Source organism: Typha angustifolia, chromosome 11 (assembly GCF_048772165.1).
Source record: "Typha angustifolia cultivar Huaian chromosome 11, ASM4877216v1, whole genome shotgun sequence".
Taxonomy (NCBI): Eukaryota; Viridiplantae; Streptophyta; class Magnoliopsida; order Poales; family Typhaceae; genus Typha; species Typha angustifolia.
In genome coordinates, this window is record NC_133249.1 from 3,762,913 (window position 1) to 3,782,683 (window position 19,771).

Below are 19,771 nucleotides of genomic sequence, written 5' to 3' on the forward strand. Positions count from 1 at the left end.
TGAGTATTTGTTATTCACAATTTAATTGTCTTCACATCAAGGACTATTAATTTCTGAACTTTATAATAGTTTTATTTGGCAGAGCAGGATTCATTATGACAAAGAAGTTTGAGAATTATGATAGGTTCCATTGATGAACAACTTTTTCAAACTGGCAAACCATGCATTCTCTTGTTAAACTCCTGGAACACAGTACAGATATTAAGAAAATCCTTTATGTAGAGGAATAACACTAAATGATAATTGCGTTTCCCTCAAAATCTTCCTGAAGTAACAACTTCTTTATGACGCCTGACTTGAGCCAGTAATGATGTAAAGTACAAGTGATACAAGTTCAAAATCTTCTTGAAGTAACAACTTCTTTATGACACCTGACCTGGGCCATTACTCCAGATGTAAAGTACAAGTGATACAAAGTTTTGGCTAAAATTCGAGCCTGTAAATTCTCGACGAAAAAGCAAAACTGATTTGGTGGGCAAAAATCCACACCACAAAGGTTGATAGTTGTTTGGCAAATGGATAAAAGAATTAGTTCTACAGGAAAGCAAATATTTCTAATCTTCTTCATAAGCTACCCCGTCATCATCCTCTAGTTCAGATGTATCAGCCCCTCCCATCAGTGAAAGGAAAACGAGAATCGCAACCAGCTGTGCTCCAAGAAAATATTTTGCCCTTCTTCGGAAGGTTTTCTCTTCCTCCGTCCGCTCCTTTTTAGCTTTTGGTTTGGGTTTAGAACCTGCAGAGGCAGTTCGACAGGGTCATGATACAATAATAAAATCAGCTAAAGTTAATTAAGCATGTTTGGTATCAAAGGATGCAGTACGATCACTACAACAAAAGGAGTTGAGTAGAAAGAAACACAGTAGCGATAAAAGAATATAAATATATGGCATCAATATACAGTTAAAACAATTAAGCTACTAGTCCCACTATTTGAGGTCGGACATGACCATTTTCTTCCATTCAGTATCTTTAGTTCATTTTCTTTACAAAGGTTTTATGCGGGCTATCAAATTACCTGACAACACCTTCCTTTATCTGTATTTAAGTTGGGCTGTTGAAAGATATAACAATAAGCATGCACAGGGAGAGTATAATAGGCATCAGCAATCCAATCAATCCTCAGCAAACCGACCAACGCATAATAGCATAATCTGTAACACATTTGTACATCCAGATGCAAATACGAGGTTCAGAAATATCAAAGTGGTGTAGGCTCTACCTCAACATGGCAAGAGCCTTGAATCTGTACTTGACCCTAATAAGTCTAAGTTCTTTTAAATCGGTTACTAGAATCTCAACTCTGAGTCTCTGAAGATCTCATGATATCAGAAATGCCTATTAAACATGCCTCAGAGAGCTAGCGCATGAAGGATTAAATGAGTTTATTGCTAAGGATTGATGGGATTGCTGATGTCAAAAGAACATATGAAGAGTTCAGGGAATCAACTCTCAACCAAAAGAAAACACAATAATTTAAACGAGGGTCCCTTATTTTACTCCTCCCATTATTACTGTATGACAATTAGAGGAGTGCTCCCTAAACTTACTCCATCCCGAGGAGGCTCTTCTTTTGGGCGTCGATGTCGAAGCATCAAAGGAAGATCTTGGTACCGATGATGAAGATGCTGAGGATGAACTGATTTCCAGCAATTCGACCTTGTGACGTTCAGCATATTTTACTAGATTGTCATGCTTCAACAAATTGCTTCGCAGCAAAGACGTATCCTGAGTAGAAGATTATTACAAAAAAACTTGTGAAATCCCATAAAGATACATCGATCAAGCATCACTTATAATAACTGCAACCAAGTACACTGTAACCTGGGGGGCAAACAAAGCTATAAGTATGTGACAGAACATTTCAGCATAATAAGGATATGAGGGAAAAAAGAATTTTCCCAGAAGAATGAAAAGGTGTAGTGCAAGTAAATGCTAACTTCGGCAAACGAATATACTCAATAAAGCTCAAAATATGTAAAATTAACCGCTGCCATCTTTAGATTCTAAAATGCTTGAAGTCTGGTTTAAAGTGAAAAAGAAAGAACGTATGGTTCACTAATGACTATTCACTTTGTTAATCCCAAATGTTGCAAATACTTGAATTTCATGCATGATTAGTCTAACCCTACCTTCAGACTGTTTTTCTTGATGCTAGATCTCACGCTTACCTACATAACATATATTCTCCCTCGGTGCTTCCCTAGGTGATATCATACCTCAAAACATATTGAGCCCTAACATGGTTCCTCCTAATGATGGAAATACACTTTCTAAAACCTTCATAACCAATTTATCACTGACACATAATATAGTCAGATGTTGGTTCCTTCATATGCAAGATAAAATATCCAAAATAATCTGAAGAGAATTTTTTTAAAAAAAAAAAAGTGAACCCATAGAGCAAAGGCCGTTAGGGCCTGTTTGGTTTGAGTTCACGGAGCGTCCTTGAACTAGTTCAAAGACCTCTAATATAGTTCAGTAATCAAACATTTTTTTATTTTTTATACCTAACCAAGTTCACTCTTCAAAAAATCAAGACAAAAAAAAAAAAAAAAAGATCAACTAATCAAGTTTGAGGCTTAGTCTCAAACCAAATAAGCCCTTAATTGCCATAAAAAATAAAGATCCCTAATATCTTCCACTAATCGATAAGATCTACAGGACTATAGAATTTACCGGCAAGGCATGGAGTACAAAAAGGGCATGTCCAAGGAAAAGAGCATCAACATCTGTAGGCCTGCAAGAGGGAGAAATAATCATTTAATGAAACTAATTTCTTTCAGTAACTTTTTCTTCGATGATTCTTGAATGATGCCAAGAAGATGCATGACAATGAAATTAAAGAATAAAAAAAGTACAAATGGTACAGTACCAAACTACATGCACGTACCTGTTGTCAAAGAAGAACACCTGATCATCTAACTTCATAGATAAAGCATCATATGCTGCACCCGCTTTCCGATAAATCTATACATGTAAAATCCTAGTAAAGACACTTTAGAAGCACAAGGAGAAACAAAAAGACAGTACAGTATTGTTATAGAGACTAAACAAGATGATATTCATGGATAATCATAGTTTCAGATTAAGCCTCCTTTCCATGGTCCATATGTGCCTTGGATTGAGAATAGGAAGCATTTATTAGATATATAGAAACTGTAAAGGACTTAATGGTGAATTTAATCTCCAGAAACAAGATTAAGAGAGACAAAGACCTCTTCCTCTTTTTCTTCAGCATTCAGCTTTGTTATACCAAAAAATTGCTTCACAGCCCTGGTTTGCTTCCAACAGAGAAGCTTTCCAATTGGCCATGGAAGATCAGAGTAATATATCGTATGAGAAACACTTCCATCAATAGCAACCCAGAGTTCATACTGCACTGCATCTGCAAGCCAGGAACTGATCATTGCTTTTGTAGGTAACACTTCCGGAACAGTAGTACTCGAAAGTTTTGAGTCCAGGTCCACAATATTGTCTTCCTTCAGACATTCAATAACCCCTCCCTTCTCATTGTTGAACGCCACATAATCACCATATTCAACATACGGTATGTGATCTACAAATAAAAGGATTACAATTTACACGAAAATCAAAATCATCAATTAGTAAAATGTGGCTAACAGAACTCGTGAGATTAAAAAAGGATGTACAAGCAATTCCTGTATAAACAAAGAATTGCATCAACACTTGCCTGTAACCAATATTTAACATCTGCAATCTAATTTGGTGGTACTTTATCCAGTAAAGACCTTGTAATCATTAAATTTCAAAAGTAAAGATGTCACTGGTTTCTAGGCAGAAGTAAAGACCTGGAAGTGGTACAAACAAAACATGGCCAAACCTCCTATCTTTAGCAGAAAGTAAATGCGCTACACTGGTACACTTATCAAACACCTCTTCAGGAGCCTAGCAGATGGTTACCAGAGGAGAACAAATATATATAAATCTAATAGCACTTGATCAAGTCCTACTTTGGGTCCAGAATTGTCTACATTTCTGTACTTCCTTTTCAAAGATTTTAATCAAAACTACCATTTTGGGGTCCAATTAGAGGGTTTATAGATATCAAATCTCAATATCTAACGATGGATTAGTCATCCATAGAGCAATCCAACCGTTTTAGCAAAAGCATGGTAATGAATTTGCTCGTAGAAGTCAAAGCTAAAATAACCACTATAAATTACAGAGTCTTATATGATAAGTCAGCAACAGCAATTAAAATTTATTCTTACAGAATTAATCAAAAAGTAACTGCTATTAATTACTAATCGATGATGCATCATAAAATGAATACAAATTAACCTAAAAAAGCTTAAACCCACGTCCGGCTCATGCCAAACGGAGCAAAAATGACCCTTTGCACTCAAAGCATTACATCAAACATTCAGACGGCAACTCCGTATCAACCAGAAACTAAAAGAAAAGGAGCTAAAACCCAACAAACCAGCATCCGGGTAGGCACCATCAAGCTCGAGACTGAAGGAAGCGTTCGCCAATCTGAGATAGATGTATACGGGGAGGCACGAAGGGCACGCAGTCGGGAGGCCGAAGCCCCCTCTCCTCGCGACCAGGACGAGGCGAGCTTGCTCCTCCTCCGCCTTCCCCTCATCGCCCATCTTCGAGGGATCGAGAAGATGGAGAAGAAAGGGTTTCGATCGAGGATGAGAGAAGGATTGCGAGTCAAGGGTTTCTCCAGTGAGGGCTTAAGCTCTGCAGGGTTTTCGTCGCTGCTTTCGTTCTAATTCCACCATTTCGTGATTTGGTTCGGTCCGAGACTTCGAAAAAGTTGAACCGGTTCGGCTTTTTCTCTTTTCTTTTCTCTTTTTCTTTCTTTAGTATTGGGTGTTAACATCATAATATCAATGCTCATGATTAGACTTCTTCCATACTTTGATTAAGAAGACATTTACCCACCAAAAATGCCTCCTAATAATCAACCTTATCCTAAGTGGATACGTAGTAGTATGAATATTTTCAAGGTATATACAACAATTCGTGACCTTTTGGTGGCAATTTCATAGACTAAAACAAAAGGAATTAGAAACTTCCAATCTTTATTAGATAATCCAATCTCTTGATCTATATTGTGAAAAGCTATTTCCTGCCAAGATTTTAACAAAACATGGACATCAACTTGAGCCTCGACCTAAACCAAAACCAGTCTCGGACTAGATTGGATTAGGTTTTGTCTAGACTCAAGCCGGCATATTTTGATATTCTAGTCTAGCCCGACGGGTCCATGAGAAGTCGGGGAGTTTTCTTATTGACTCGCTTTGGTTTCGACCTACCTCTGCTCTCCTAATTCTACATTTGTGTCATTAGCTCAGTTATCCAACCTATGCATCCCAGAGTAGCCTCTTTTATCTCCTTTAATTAATCTATCAACTCATGATTTATATAAACAAAACCATTGCAGACAGTGTAAAAATGATTTGTTTGTTTGGAGGTTGAACAGTGGACCAAATTCTAGGTTTACGAGGAACCATTTAAGCCCAAACCGATTTGAATAGTAATCACTTCGTGCAAAGAATTTAGCTCCAGTGCTCCACTTTGAGCCCATGGACAACAATGGCTGATTCACTTGCAGCCAATATTTTTCCTCAACTCTCTCTCTCCTCTCTCTCTCTCTCTCTCTCTCTCTCTCTCTCTCTCTCTCTCTCTCTCTCTCTGTCTCACTCAAACATTAGGTACATGAAAAGATTTTAAATATTTAATAGATGTCTTGTTCCTTTTGTCATCCTTATGTTCAATGGTTGTCAAATGAACACATCACAATAAAACACACAAGTGACAGAATCCAATTCCCTCCCAGAAACTCTAGGCCCATTGGATCCACCGATCTGTGGATTTGAGGTGCCCGTTCCCTTAATTTATATAAAACCAAAAGGGGGGCCTCTCTTTTGGAGTGAACTTTTGCACCTCATTGACCCCATTCAATGCCAAATTCACATTTGAGAAACTTGATGCACTGCACTGCACTGCACTGCAGAACAAAGAATCTGTTCCCCACCAATCCCCACATCCTGCAACTGTCATTGTTCACACATTTTATAATTGCCAAAGTAGAAAGAAAAGGAAATGCTTCTCCAAAGTAATCAATCATCTCATAATTTCTTCATTTACTACACACAAAATTTTGTTTTCAGATGTTGTATGTTGGAACATTAATACATTTAGATGTTTGTGGTTATGGATGCCCTTCACAATCAGAGAAGTTACTTTAAAATTCAAAGTCCCAAATCCTTTCAAAAAAAATATGGACACTGGGCCCTCTTCATATCATGCAATTAAAAAAGAAAAGAAAAAAAAAGAAAGGTCTCAAAGTTTGAATTGGCATCAAAGAATACAACATACCACTTACTTCATTACCAGCCAGGGCACACTATATAGTTCACTAGTATTGCCTATATATACCAACTCTGATTACCAGAAACAGATGCAGCAGCAAGAGAAGAGTGCTGAAAAGAGAGGAAGGAAGGTAGTGATGCTACCAATGGCGAATGCCGATCATCGACAGCCAAACGTGAGGAGGGAGAGAGTGGAATGCAGCCAAGGATGACTTGCCGGCGATGACCACCGTAGTCTAGAGTTCTTTCCCGGCAAGTTTGTCCTTGGCTACATCTTGTTCTCTTCTTCTCACCTATGACTCTTGTATGAGTTCAAAAATTCTTGCTGCTGCTGCTGCTGCGAAATGCTCGTAATCTGGAATAGGTAGCCAAAAATGAAAAAAAGAAAGAAAAAGAGGTTAGCTTCAACGTGTTTTTGTATAGGATTTCTAATGTCTCTACATCTACAAGGAAAGTGTTGTGACTATCTGTAGAAAAACTGAAGGAAAGATTAGTCTCCTCACTTATTTGTACTGATATTATGAACCATGGAGATCGAGAAGCGAAAAACAAAGGAAATTTGTATAATTTGTTTGACTTTGTATATAATCTTTAATATGAGAACAGGAGAATTATTGAGTATTGGTGAAGTTCAACTTCTGCAGCAATCTGACAAGTTATCCATAATTCTCGACTGAGTGTATGAAGAGGCCACCTCAACTTATTTGCAGGTTCTTCTCTTCAGCATAATGTGTAAAGAAATATCTTATTCTCCCACCTACTCTATTCCTGCAAGTAGATGGTAAGGTTTACGGTGATTATTAATGCTTCATATTGATATGAAATCAGCACTCTACCTCCTTTGCTCTATTTCTAGCCTTCAGAACTTACCAGTGGCATCTCTCTTTTGAAACTTACTCTCTTTTTATTTATTATTATTAGATTGATTTCTATTGCACTTCTTGCTTAAATTCAACTTTCTTTCTTGTTTGATAATAGATTGACTCAAAAACTTAAGTTATTAGTACCAAATTAATAGTATATATTATGTATTCAATAACTTCCTCACTTACGATCTCTAATATGCATTACACATAGATATATGATAGATAATGAGATATGCAGCTCACCACGGCATAATATTAAAGAATATAGAATAAAAGCAGGTGAACAATATTTGATCTCATGATAAACACTAAAAAATTTATTTATAATGATGTCGAAAGCTTAAACTGTTAAGTAATGAATCAATAATATATATCATACTTCTAACACTTATGGATATTACATTTGTTAAGAATCTGATTCGATATATCTAGAGCTGTCCAGATGAGCATCTTTCTCTCTAAAGATATCATATTCTGCTGATAGTGGCTAACAATGTTAATAAACAGCAAATAAACTAAAAGATATCATCTAAAACATTTATAAAATTAAATTAGAGCCGACTAGTTTAAACTTACATATCTTGTCCCAGAAAAAGGAAACATATAAACTTAAAAAAGTTCAGTTAAACATAAGAGCTACACAATCATTGTATCTTCCACATTTGAATAATAGATAACACTTTTTATTTAAAAATACTTTGTCAAATGAGTTTATTATAATTTCTATCTCTTATACAAACGCTGAGATTGATATTTAGTAAAATTCTCACAACCTAATATTTTATCTAGCTTAGCATTTAATTATATTATACTCTCAGTTTGCATTTATTTATAGATTACCAATTTCAATGTTCCAAAGTTCTAACATTTTATTTGTGTTTATTTTATATTTGACCTCCAAATTTAAAATGGTACCAGAACACAAACACCCTTCTCATTGCTATGGGGGTCCCCAAACACGTGAACCGCATGTCTTATAGTCTACGGCCCTTTCTTTCTAGTTGGGCTCACGCCATCACGATCTTGTGTTGCTGTCGTGGCGGTCATTGATCGACTCATCGGAAGCAATATTCCACGGATAGCCCGTTGGTTGACGCTGTTTGCTGTTCTCACTCGGACAGGTGATTTCAAAAAAATACTCTTATTTATTTATTTAGTTTTGTGATGAATTACAAGATATTGGTTGAAAAGAGGGTGTTTTGTTACTTAATTATTTTATTATTTATTATTGAAAAAATAATCATAATTAAATTGCAAAATGCCTGTCGAAGGGATTATGATTATTATTATTTTTTGTTTAAGTAACTTTTTACATCCTCAAGATTTTGCATTTGTGAATTGTAGTTTTTATATTTTATATTTTAATGTGTGAGCTTATAAATTATACCAAAAATTAACACAAGTGAAGGTGAAATTATTTTGACCAATCTAATATTTTTTAATAAAAAATTATAAATTATAATTCTTAAATATTTATCAAACTAGTATAGTTGGGAGAGAGAGTGACTATAGATATTATATGAGAGCGATTTACTAATTAAAAAAAAAAAATATATATATGACTAATTTGGTGATAAAAACTATAATAATGTAATAAATGATCTGTAGATTAGAGTAGAACAGTAATAAATTATGAAGGTTTCAGTAGATCGGTGATTTATCGAAAACTCATATCCACCCCAATAATTCAAAAAATATATATAAAAAAAGTTATTTACCTTTCTCCGGCCTTCATATTCTCCATTCGTTCCCTGCCACGTCAAAACGAAGATTATTTGCTGTTTACGAAAGAACAGCTGATCTGCATCATCGGCGCTAATATTACAGCGGTGTGTTTTCTGTGAATAGAAGCTTCTCTCTCTTCCGTGGCACGTCTTGTTTCTCTCTATCTCTACTAGATCTCGTATTCTCTCTCTCAGTCTCTCTCTCTCCTCAAAAGACCTAGATATTCGCATTACGTCGCCTCGATCGCTTAGATTCCCTTGTCGATCCGATCTCCCATTTCGGAATCCAGAGTTCGTATTCGATCTCCTCTCGTCGCCATTTTGATCTCCAATGGCGATGGCGTACGGCGATCGTCTCACGACCTTCGAGGACTCGGAGAAGGAGAGCGAGTTCGGATACGTTCGTAAGGTATCGTTCCCGCACTCCGGCGTTAAAATTTGATACTCGATGCTTATCCGCTTCAATTTGATTCATTTGTGATTCGATGTTTGCTATGAAATGTGAGGTTTTGGCCGTTTCATTTTAGCTGTTTTTGGTGTCGTTGAATGTTTTCTGGTCGAGAGGGCTGATAGCGATGTTTCGGTTGGACATTTTGGATGCGGAGTTTCGAAGCATTGTCTAAATGGATAATTATGTATTGCACATTGATGAGAGATTGTATCAATAAAATTTTTCATCCAATTGGTAGAAAATATGCTTTGAAAATTAGAAATGCGGTGCATTCTTTTACTGTTTGATCCGACAATTCTCCACTTGAAAGGGAAAGAGGAGATCCCCATTTCGGGAAAGAACAGTTTATCATGTTTATGCATAACTCTTTGACAAGCCATTATAATATATTATTTATTTACTTTTATGTGTTATCAGAATTAAATTGGTCAACTCGTTGTATAACTGCTAAGTTTTCGTTTTGTTTCAAATTCTATGGCGACGGCAGGTATTTGTTTAGTTGACCTCCTTGCATCTTATAGAACATGTTAACACAGATTTAGACAGCAGCAGATGGCCCTTTATTTAGATTTTGTTATTTCCTGAGTTGGTTTCATTTAATTTCATAGCAGAATGAACCAGATTTCTACTAACTGGAAGCCCCAAATTATTTTCCAGATTGCCTATTTTCTGAATTGTCCATCCATGGTTTCCTATTATTCTTTGCCTTAATGCCTCTAAATCCAAATTTGGCGTGTTGACCATTTTCATCTATTCTTTTTTGTTTGCATGGAGTTCTTTAGCAGCAACTCAGTTGTGCACATGTTCAATATCAAAGATTTTGTTACTACTGATTACTGAAATAAGCTAGACATGCATTTTGGACCTGAAATGTTATTTAACCTTGCTCATTCTTTCAAGCTTGCAGGTATCAGGGCCAGTTGTTGTGGCTGATGGAATGGGAGGTGCTGCCATGTATGAACTTGTTCGTGTAGGTCATGATAATCTTATTGGAGAGATTATTCGTCTTGAGGGAGATTCAGCTACTATTCAAGGTACAAAATGATGAACTTAATTTTCCTATGATGTTGTCAAACATTTAATTTCTTTGTTGTTTATTTACTTTTAACTATTTTGGAGTAGTGCAAGAGAATGTAAATTTTATGTAGTATATCTTTTGTTGTCTTGGATTTAGTCTATGAAGAAACTGCTGGCTTGATGGTTAATGATCCAGTTTTAAGAACTCGAAAGGTAAATCAGCGAGGTACCAAAACACATAGAATTTTATTGATCAAAATGTGGTCTCTTTCACATGGTGGTCTCTTCTCTACAGCCTCTCTCAGTGGAGCTAGGACCTGGAATTCTGGGCAATATCTTTGATGGGATCCAGGTTTGTAAAAACTAGTAACACATGCATCCTTGTGGATTATAAGGTTTACATGTTTCTGATTTACAACAGATTGCTTTGGTGACATGTTCAAAGTTATGTATTTAGCAGTGGCAATTGCCATTAATCTCTATTATAGCAGTCATTACTCATTTTGTTTAGTTCTAATGATTTTTTTTTTTTTAAACTTCCGACTTTTATCATGAGGTTGGCTTTGCTTTTTCATTGATGTAGCTTAGGCAATGATTATCTGATAGCAGATTCCTTTGTTTCTTTCCTATGTAGCGCCCTCTAAAAACTATCGCTGTTAAATCTGGTGATGTTTACATCCCTCGTGGTGTTTCAGTTCCTGCCCTTGACAAAGATATATTGTGGGAATTTGAGCCAAAGAAGTTAGGTAATTTGGTCTAATGATTTTGAATGTAGATGTCCTGGCTGCCTTTTCAAGCTTGAAAGTTTGATTTTCTTTTTTTTCCTTTACTTTTTTTTTTCAGCTGTCGGGGACCTTTTGACTGGTGGAGACTTATATGCGGTAAGTACTATTTGAACAGCTCCTAAAGTTCCCAGTGCATGCAGTTGAAATCTGAGATGAAATAACTCTTACAATCATTTTTCTTTCCACATAGGTTTTAACATGACTATACCACATTGCAGATTGTCTATGAGAATACCTTGATGCAACACCATGTTGCACTTCCTCCAGGTTCCATGGGAAAGATCACATTCGTTGCACCACCTGGTCAGTACAACCTGCAGGTAAATGGTCATCCTTGAACATTAGGTCTCTCAGTATCAGCCTTTTATCATCTCATATTTTTCTCCTATCATTCTATGCAGGACATAGTACTTGAATTGGAATTTCAAGGTGTCAAAAAGGAGTTTACTATGCTTCAGGTTTTTAGTTCATTCTATTTTCTATAATTCTTAGTTTCTTTCTGTTGGATTTACCCATTATATTCCTGTGACTTATTTTTTTTGCAGTCATGGCCTGTGCGTACACCAAGGCCTGTTGCAGCAAAGCTTGCTGCAGATACCCCTCTTCTAACAGGTCAGGTAAGAGGGTCCTAAATTTGGAGCATCATCATATTACTTTGAGAAGTAGATTCTTTTTTTCCACTTTGTTCCTTTGAGATTCAATATATTGTGCTCTTTAAACTTCAAATCATGTTTCTGTTTGTTTACCATCCTCCATGTCAATATGAAATTTCTGAACTATTTCAGCGGGTACTTGATGCGCTCTTTCCTTCTGTTCTTGGAGGCACTTGTGCTATTCCTGGAGCTTTTGGTTGCGGAAAAACTGTCATCAGCCAGGCACTCTCAAAGGTGACTACTTAATTGTGTTATTGCTGTTAGTCCTATTGTCATATTTTTTTGACAGAAAATCCTATTGTTGTGGTTGTTATATTTTTCACATATTCTTGTCACATTTACAGTATTCAAATTCAGACACAGTGGTTTATGTCGGTTGTGGGGAAAGGGGAAATGAAATGGCTGAGGTTTGTAGTGGATTTACTGTTCTATATATTCTCATTCGTGTTGATGGTTTAGGTTTTTATTCATATATTTTATATCAATAAAAATGTAGGTGCTAATGGACTTCCCACAATTAACAATGACATTGCCTGATGGACGTGAAGAATCTGTCATGAAGCGAACGACACTTGTAGCAAACACTTCCAATATGCCTGTGGCTGCTCGTGAGGCCTCTATATATACAGGTACTGATTTTATTCCTGCAGCTTAGTTTAAATGTCCATCTTATATTGGTGGAATTAAACGTGAATCAAACTTATTTATATTGGACTTAATAAGCAAAAGTCAGCCCTGGTTTCTAACAGTATTGAGGCATATGCCATGGGACAGCCTGTAAAATGGCAGGGTCCTACCAGTAGTTATCCTGACATCAGGCTTCTTAACAAATGTACATTTAATATGCTCCTTATATTCGTTAATGACTGGGTCAAGAAAACATTTTGCTTTTTGGGGTCAACTTTAAACAATTTATTTTATATACTCTCTTTTTTTCTCTTTATAAATGAAAATAGTACAAAATGAAGTTGTTAAGGTTTTCTTTAGGTCTTGTTTACTTTAAGAATAAAGTCAATTCCAGATTAGGTAACTCTTTGCTATTCCTAAAATAATATTTTTATTCCAGAAATAGTTATTTTTATGTTCACTTGTATTTTGGAATAAGGGTGTGATAATTGCCTTAGATATAATATAAGGTGATGAAAAATTGAAAAAAATGTGATTTTCTTTTTCATAAAATTATCTTGAATGACATTTGATTTGATATAAAATAGATTTATGGGATAAATACCAAGGGTAAAATAATAATTAGGATGGTGTGTAATACAAAATGTAGCTTTGATCAATAGTGTTTGTATACTAGAATGATGTTATTTAATGTTTAATTGCTATTTTGGAATAAAGAGTTGTATTTTGTAATAAGAATAAAATATTCTTTCCCGTTCACTTAGCCTCCGTGTATGGAATTCTCTCCCAAAGCTGCGGAACTCACGACTCTATTAGAAGTAACTTTTTCTTACTCTGGAATACAACTATTTATTTTAGAATAACTAGACATCATAATAACCTCATTCTAGAATGCAAACACTATTCATTAAAATTATATTTTATATCATACACTAACTCAATAACTAATTTATCTTTGATATCTATTCCATCAATATACTTTATATCAAATTAAATAATACTTATGATAATTTTATAAAAAAAATAAAAAATATTTTTCCCATGTTTTCCTTTACTTTATATCACATTAAAGATAATTATTACACTTTTATTCAATGGGAACAAAAAAAAACTATTCTAGAATTGACCTCACTCCTAAAGTAAATAAGGCCAAAGAATAACTTTTTTCTTATTTTGGAATACAACTCTTTATTCTAGAATTTTAGCTAAACATTATAATAACTTCACTTTAGAATACAAATACTATTCATCAAAATTACATTTTATACCACACGCTTATCCAATTATTAATCTATGCTTAATATTTATCCTATCAACCTATTTTATATTAAATTAAAGGGTATTCATGTGTGATTTTATTACAAACAAGATACATTTTTCGCATCTTTTCCTGCATTTTATATCATGTAATTATTACACCTTATTTCAGAATACAATTGAACATAAGAATATTTATCCTTAGAATAAAGACTTAATTTTGAGAATAATAAAGAAGAACTATAATAGAATTAATTTTATTCCTAAAGTAAACGAGACCTTAACTAAAAATAAAATATATGTATAGAAACATGTTCTTTTTTGTTTGTGAACAACATAAGTTGTTCTAGTTTTCTCCCACTTTTCATTATGTGTTTATATTCATTACATCCACTAGTGAAGCTATCTTTAAAGCAATTACATGCATTACATATGCTAGATGTTAGTAGATGATAGTGGATTCTTTGAGCTGTAGTCGATCATTTTATCAGAGCTATTATTCAATGCACAATATATATTTATATATAATGTATATGTTTTATTCTTTTGGACTTGCAAGAAATGCCTAATTTATGTTGGAGCCTCAGAATGTGTGGTATACAATGTACAAAAGGTGCTTGGGAAGTATATGAATGTGAAAAAACCTTTTTGTGCTCAAAGGAAGGCACCATGGTGTTTTGATCCTAAAGGAAGCTTTTATTAATTACTATACAAGCTAGTAAACTACTCAATAGACAATACAGGTCTGCAAGCAATAATTGATTAAAACACGTGAACTAGATGTAAATCGTGATAATTCAAGTGAACCCTTACTCGGGCTGATTTGTGGTTCTCTTTAAATCTGATGATTAAACTTATTTTGAGGAGTTACGTATCTGCTATTCATTTATATTGAATTTTTTCAGGCATTACAATTGCCGAATACTTTCGTGATATGGGTTACAATGTTAGCATGATGGCTGATTCCACCTCTCGCTGGGCTGAAGCTTTGCGTGAAATATCAGGAAGATTGGTACTTCTCTTTTTGTTCTCTCCTCTGCTGGCTGCAGTTTGTTTGAACTCCTTTCCATTGCAATGTGTTCTTTATTCAGGAAGGATTTATTTTTAAGTCAAACAGTACTCAGAATTATCATATCTACTTTGATGTCCTCTCATTCTAATGTTCTATGTGTGTCACTATATTAATCTGTACAGATAGTAAGAAAAGTCTTCAACTTTATAAAGATTGTTGAAGATGTATGCAAGTCAAAATAAAGGTTTCCTTGTGTATGAAGCCCCCACCATGGGGTTCGGGAGGGAAAATGTATGCAATCTTGGTAAATAGGCTTTTCTTATGATTTAAACCCATGATCTCTAGGGGTGTACTTGAGTTGAGCTTGATTGAGCCTGACTCTGATCAAAGCTTAAATTGAAAATAATTTTGAGCATAGATTTGTGATCAAGCTTGAATTAGAATAATTTCAACTCGAGTCAATTTCGAGTTAATTTCAAGCTCAAATTCGAGCTTAAACAAGCCGATCAATAAATAATTTTAAGCCTTAATCAATTTAAGCCAAATTTTGAGCCTGGTCAAGCTTGAATTAAATTAAGCTTAATTTAGACTTGAATCAAGCTTAAAATAAGGCTTAGTTCAAAAATATAAACTAATGAAAATATCCACATATTTAGAGAAGATATGGTAGGATCGAAGTTTAGAAGTAAACTCTAAAGGATCAGAGTACATAATAATCCACTTAAATAAAATTTAAAATATAACAAAAATATAATATAATACATAAGGTATTACTCATTATATGTATATATAATAATTATTTCGAACCTTATCGAGCCGACTCATGAACAAGCTTGGCTCGAAATAATTTTTGAGCCTATTTGAAGAGCAAGCTCGGCCTCAACTCATTTTTGAGCTGAGCTTGATCGAGCCTTATCAAGCCGGCTTGATTATTTTGACAGCTCTAATCTCTTGGATGTAAAAGAGGGCAAGCCTTACCATCACATTGATGTCACACTCTAGAAGTCATGATCTCCTGGGAGTCAGAGAGGGAAAACTATGAATCTTCGCTCCTTTGCTAATGTGAAAAATTAGTCTGAAGAATATATTGCAAACTAAATAGGCTATGATGGAAAGGTGATGACATAATTTATAGCCAAGATGAGGGTAACTAGGCACCTATAAAAATCTTTTCATTTGAAAAATTGTTTCTTAATCCATTTCTTAGAATTATCTTCATTATTTGGATAATTTTAAACTTCAATTGTAAATTTATATCTCTTCAGGCTGAAATGCCAGCAGATAGTGGTTATCCTGCATATCTGGCTGCACGTTTAGCATCATTTTATGAGCGTGCTGGTAAAGTGAAATGCCTTGGAGGTCCAGACCGAACTGGCAGTGTAACGATTGTTGGTGCTGTTTCTCCCCCTGGAGGTGATTTTTCGGATCCTGTAACTTCCGCAACTCTTGGTATAGTGCAGGTAAAGGAGCCTCATTAGTCTCTCTTATTTCCTCTAATAGTACTGCACTTTATTGATGCTATACTACTGTTGGCTGATTCAGTTAACTTGTATTGCAGGTCTTCTGGGGACTGGACAAGAAACTTGCTCAAAGGAAACATTTTCCATCAGTGAATTGGCTTATTTCTTATTCAAAATACTCAACGGTTTGTTGCTATATCATTTTCCTCAACTGAAGTTAATACAGGAGATGGTTTCTCACTGCAAATATATCATTTTTCTGAGAGTAGACAAGAATTAATAATGAAGAGAACAGTCATGATGAAAAAATATATGTTGAAGATTTGTTCAAATCGGCCATAGAGCAGCAATATAGCTTTATTACTTGTTGAAATTGGCGCTGCAAAAATTCTCACTCTGACTGAACTTAAAAATGAGGTTTCTAAAGCTGATCCTACTCAATCTTGAGTAGGATGGGTGTATATTGAGGTTTCCTGGACATAAATAGGCATTTTTTTTTCTAGCTTTAGATGTTAATTATGTTTGGTATGCACCACCTAGAGGTATATGACCAATAGTTGTTTCAATTTATTTACAAGAAACTCGCTCTTGAAGGAGTTCCATTATGGTAATCCATAATTTGCTGCACTGCAGGCCTTGGAAACTTTCTATGAGAAATTTGATTCAGATTTTATTGACATTAGAACAAAAGCTCGCGAGGTGTTACAAAGGGAAGATGATCTGAATGAAATCGTCCAGGTAAGATTTTTTGCTCTTTGTTCTTGTGCTTCTTTTATATTCTTGTAATGCTTTACATGTTATGATCCCCTTTTAGTTTCTTTGACCTATCTACTCTGTAATTATGAACATTAAGTTAACGTCATGCTTTAATCCAATTTCTTTATCTTTAAATTTATCTCTTATCTTATTACCTCAGCTTGTCGGTAAAGATGCATTAGCAGAATCTGACAAAATTACCCTGGAGACAGCAAAGCTTCTAAGGGAGGATTATCTTGCACAGAATGCATTTACTCCGTAAGATCTTTTATAATAGTTATTTTTCTAGGTGCTCCTATCCCTTCTCTATAGTATGCCTCTTATTAAAATATTGATAATCTTCATAGGTATGATAAGTTCTGCCCATTTTACAAATCAGTTTGGATGATGCGTAATATTATCCATTTCAATACTTTGGCGAATCAGGTAAATCTCCACTTACTGGAATCTTATTTTCTGGAATTTTCTTAACTGCAATGGTGATAAGTGAGCTTGTATAGTGTGCTCCTTGTGATCTTTATGAATCTATGAAGCACGGCAATATTAGTGGAAAACAAACACAATAAACTGCTATTTTTGAAAAATAAAGATATGAAACTCCACGGATACAATAAAGAGGAATGTCAGCATTAATATTTCATTCTTGAGAGAGATTCTATTGGAAGAGTATAATAGTGGAAAACAAACACAATAAACTGCTATTTTGGAAAAATAAAGATATGAAACTCCACGGATACAATAAAGAGGAATGTCAGCATTAATATTTCATTCTTGAGAGAGATTCTATTGGAAGAGTATAATAATATGTATAACCTGGCAAGCATCTCTGATCTCTGTAAATGTTCTGATTCACAATGTGTACCATAGAAATTTGAAAGAAATTGGATGTAAAGAAATTTAGAGATGAAAAGGCATCCATATATCCTAATGGTTTCAATATGACATCATGTTATAGCGTTGCCATGGTTGCAGTTCCTTATGACTATTTACAAATGGAAGGAGTAATCATGTCATAATTTCTCCATCTTTTGGAGAAATGGAGTTAATATGGCCTTACTATTTCCTCATGAAGGGAGTTTGTAAATTGTAGTCTGATTTATCTCTACCTTGAGAGAGACGGGAACTCTAATAATTAGCACTTACACAGTGTCCATTTTTGGGGTTGTTTCACCTTTCACTTGGGCATCCTGTATTCTGTGGACCATACTCATATTGTTGCATTTCATGTCCAAAAGTTGCAGTCCATCATGTCAAGGTTTAGAAGGTTGGCATTCATAATAAGAGGAATATATCATTCCTGCAAAAGCTAAACAATTGGAGTCCATTAGCAATTTGACCTGTCCTCAACACTCATTGTCATTGCAAATTTGCAATTGCCTGCAAAGTACTGTAGCCCCATATGTCAAACTCCCAAAGCGGTAAGCTATGTTATTGCAATTGAGTGGTTGAAAGAAGTATCAGTGTCATGTATGCTTTAGAAATTAGTGCTGGTATCTGGATATTCTACATGGAAACAGTCCGTTACATTAGACTGTTCGTAAATTATAACTGTTTTCTGTTTCACCTATGTCTTGTTCTATCGGCGGCAGGCAGTGGAGCGAGCAGCAGGCTCTGAAGGCCAGAAGATAACATATAGCGTCATCAAACATCGATTAGGAGACCTTTTCTACCGTCTAGTGTAAGTACTTGCTACTCCATTTATATGCTCAAAAGAAATGGAATGTTAATATCCGACGCTTGGTTATCTAGAGATCAGGCATTTTTCTGGCTCATCTTGAATCTTTACCATGTTTTAAATGCTAACTTTTACTGACTTCTTCAGTGAAACATTTAGAACAAGTACGTAACCTACAGTCTATTGTTACTTGTTAGTTAAATACAAGCCAATTGACTAAATTTTGTCAAAAAGTACTTTTTTAAAAATAGTGCTTCTAAAAGTATCTCCGGCAGAGCATAATTTTTTGATCTTTTGTAGAACCATGAAATTCAATAGTTTGATTTGTCCATTGTATTAGAGGTTACTTTCCACCTTATCATGTACTCTACATTTGTCGTGTTCATATGACATGAGTACATTAATGGAAGTAGGATTGAAAATATTTCCCAACTTTGTAGGTCCCAGAAATTTGAAGATCCTGCAGAAGGTGAGGAAGCTCTGGTTGCAAAGTTCAAGAAATTATATGATGATCTCACTGCTGGATTCCGCAATCTCGAAGATGAAACACGGTGATATGTGCCAGAAGATTCTATTTATAGTTATTTGAGATTTTTTGAGAGCTGCTCAGTTCATTCTCCTGAGCACGCGGGAATCACCTTATTGCTCATCCATGTATTGAAGTTTTTGCATGGTTATGAACATTCTGATATGTCATTACCGTCCGTTTTGGTTCTCTACCGTGGATATGAATATGTCATTTGTTGCTCATCACTTTGTAATAAGATGGATCGATTAACAGTTGTAAAAGTAAATAAAGAGAACTTGTGATCCATTAGCTTGAATGGCCTATTTTTCTATTTGATTGGCACAGACAGGTCCATATTCTGGTGGTTCTCTTTGCTCATTAGAATAAAATTGGCTTAAAAGTTACCTGATTACCCGCTGCTCCAAGTTGGTCGATGATGTCATAAAAGTTTCGTCTTCAAATAATTATTTTAAATTAAACGTCGTCGAGACCTGTTTCAAGTTATTGTGTTGTCGATCTATTGCTCAAAATAAATCGTATTGCTAAATCATCAATTAAATTGAACCGAGTCATTAAATAATTTATCGATAATATTATTTAAAATTATTGTCGAATCTATAATTTCTTTAA

At 34.9% G+C, this 19,771-nt stretch overlaps 2 protein-coding genes across 3 annotated transcripts; one reads left to right on the forward strand and one right to left on the reverse strand.

The window, feature by feature from the left end:
- Positions 1–233: 233 nt before the first annotated feature.
- LOC140771273 (mitochondrial outer membrane import complex protein METAXIN) lies at positions 234–4,789 on the reverse strand. Of its 2 annotated transcripts, none has more exons than XM_073112749.1 (6): positions 4,466–4,789; positions 3,219–3,559; positions 2,894–2,970; positions 2,680–2,740; positions 1,551–1,728; positions 234–736 (listed from the first exon to the last, which is right to left on the reverse strand). In XM_073112749.1, the coding sequence occupies exons 1-6, from the start codon at positions 4,617–4,619 to the stop codon at positions 555–557; spliced, it is 993 nt and encodes a 330-aa protein (XP_072968850.1). In that variant the 5' UTR covers positions 4,620–4,789; the 3' UTR covers positions 234–554. The 2 variants fall into 2 exon arrangements, with proteins under 2 accessions (XP_072968850.1, XP_072968849.1); XM_073112748.1 differs by having other exon boundaries at positions 4,448–4,786.
- Positions 4,790–9,083: 4,294 nt separating this feature from the next.
- On the forward strand, positions 9,084–19,445 carry LOC140770974 (V-type proton ATPase catalytic subunit A). Its single transcript, XM_073112315.1, has 20 exons — positions 9,084–9,349; positions 10,299–10,425; positions 10,566–10,621; positions 10,704–10,760; positions 11,043–11,154; positions 11,252–11,289; positions 11,412–11,513; positions 11,595–11,651; positions 11,739–11,810; positions 11,979–12,080; positions 12,191–12,253; positions 12,343–12,475; positions 14,636–14,742; positions 16,008–16,202; positions 16,301–16,387; positions 16,836–16,940; positions 17,119–17,216; positions 17,306–17,384; positions 18,548–18,636; positions 19,074–19,445. The coding sequence occupies exons 1-20, from the start codon at positions 9,272–9,274 to the stop codon at positions 19,186–19,188; spliced, it is 1,872 nt and encodes a 623-aa protein (XP_072968416.1). The 5' UTR covers positions 9,084–9,271; the 3' UTR covers positions 19,189–19,445.
- Positions 19,446–19,771: the final 326 nt, after the last annotated feature.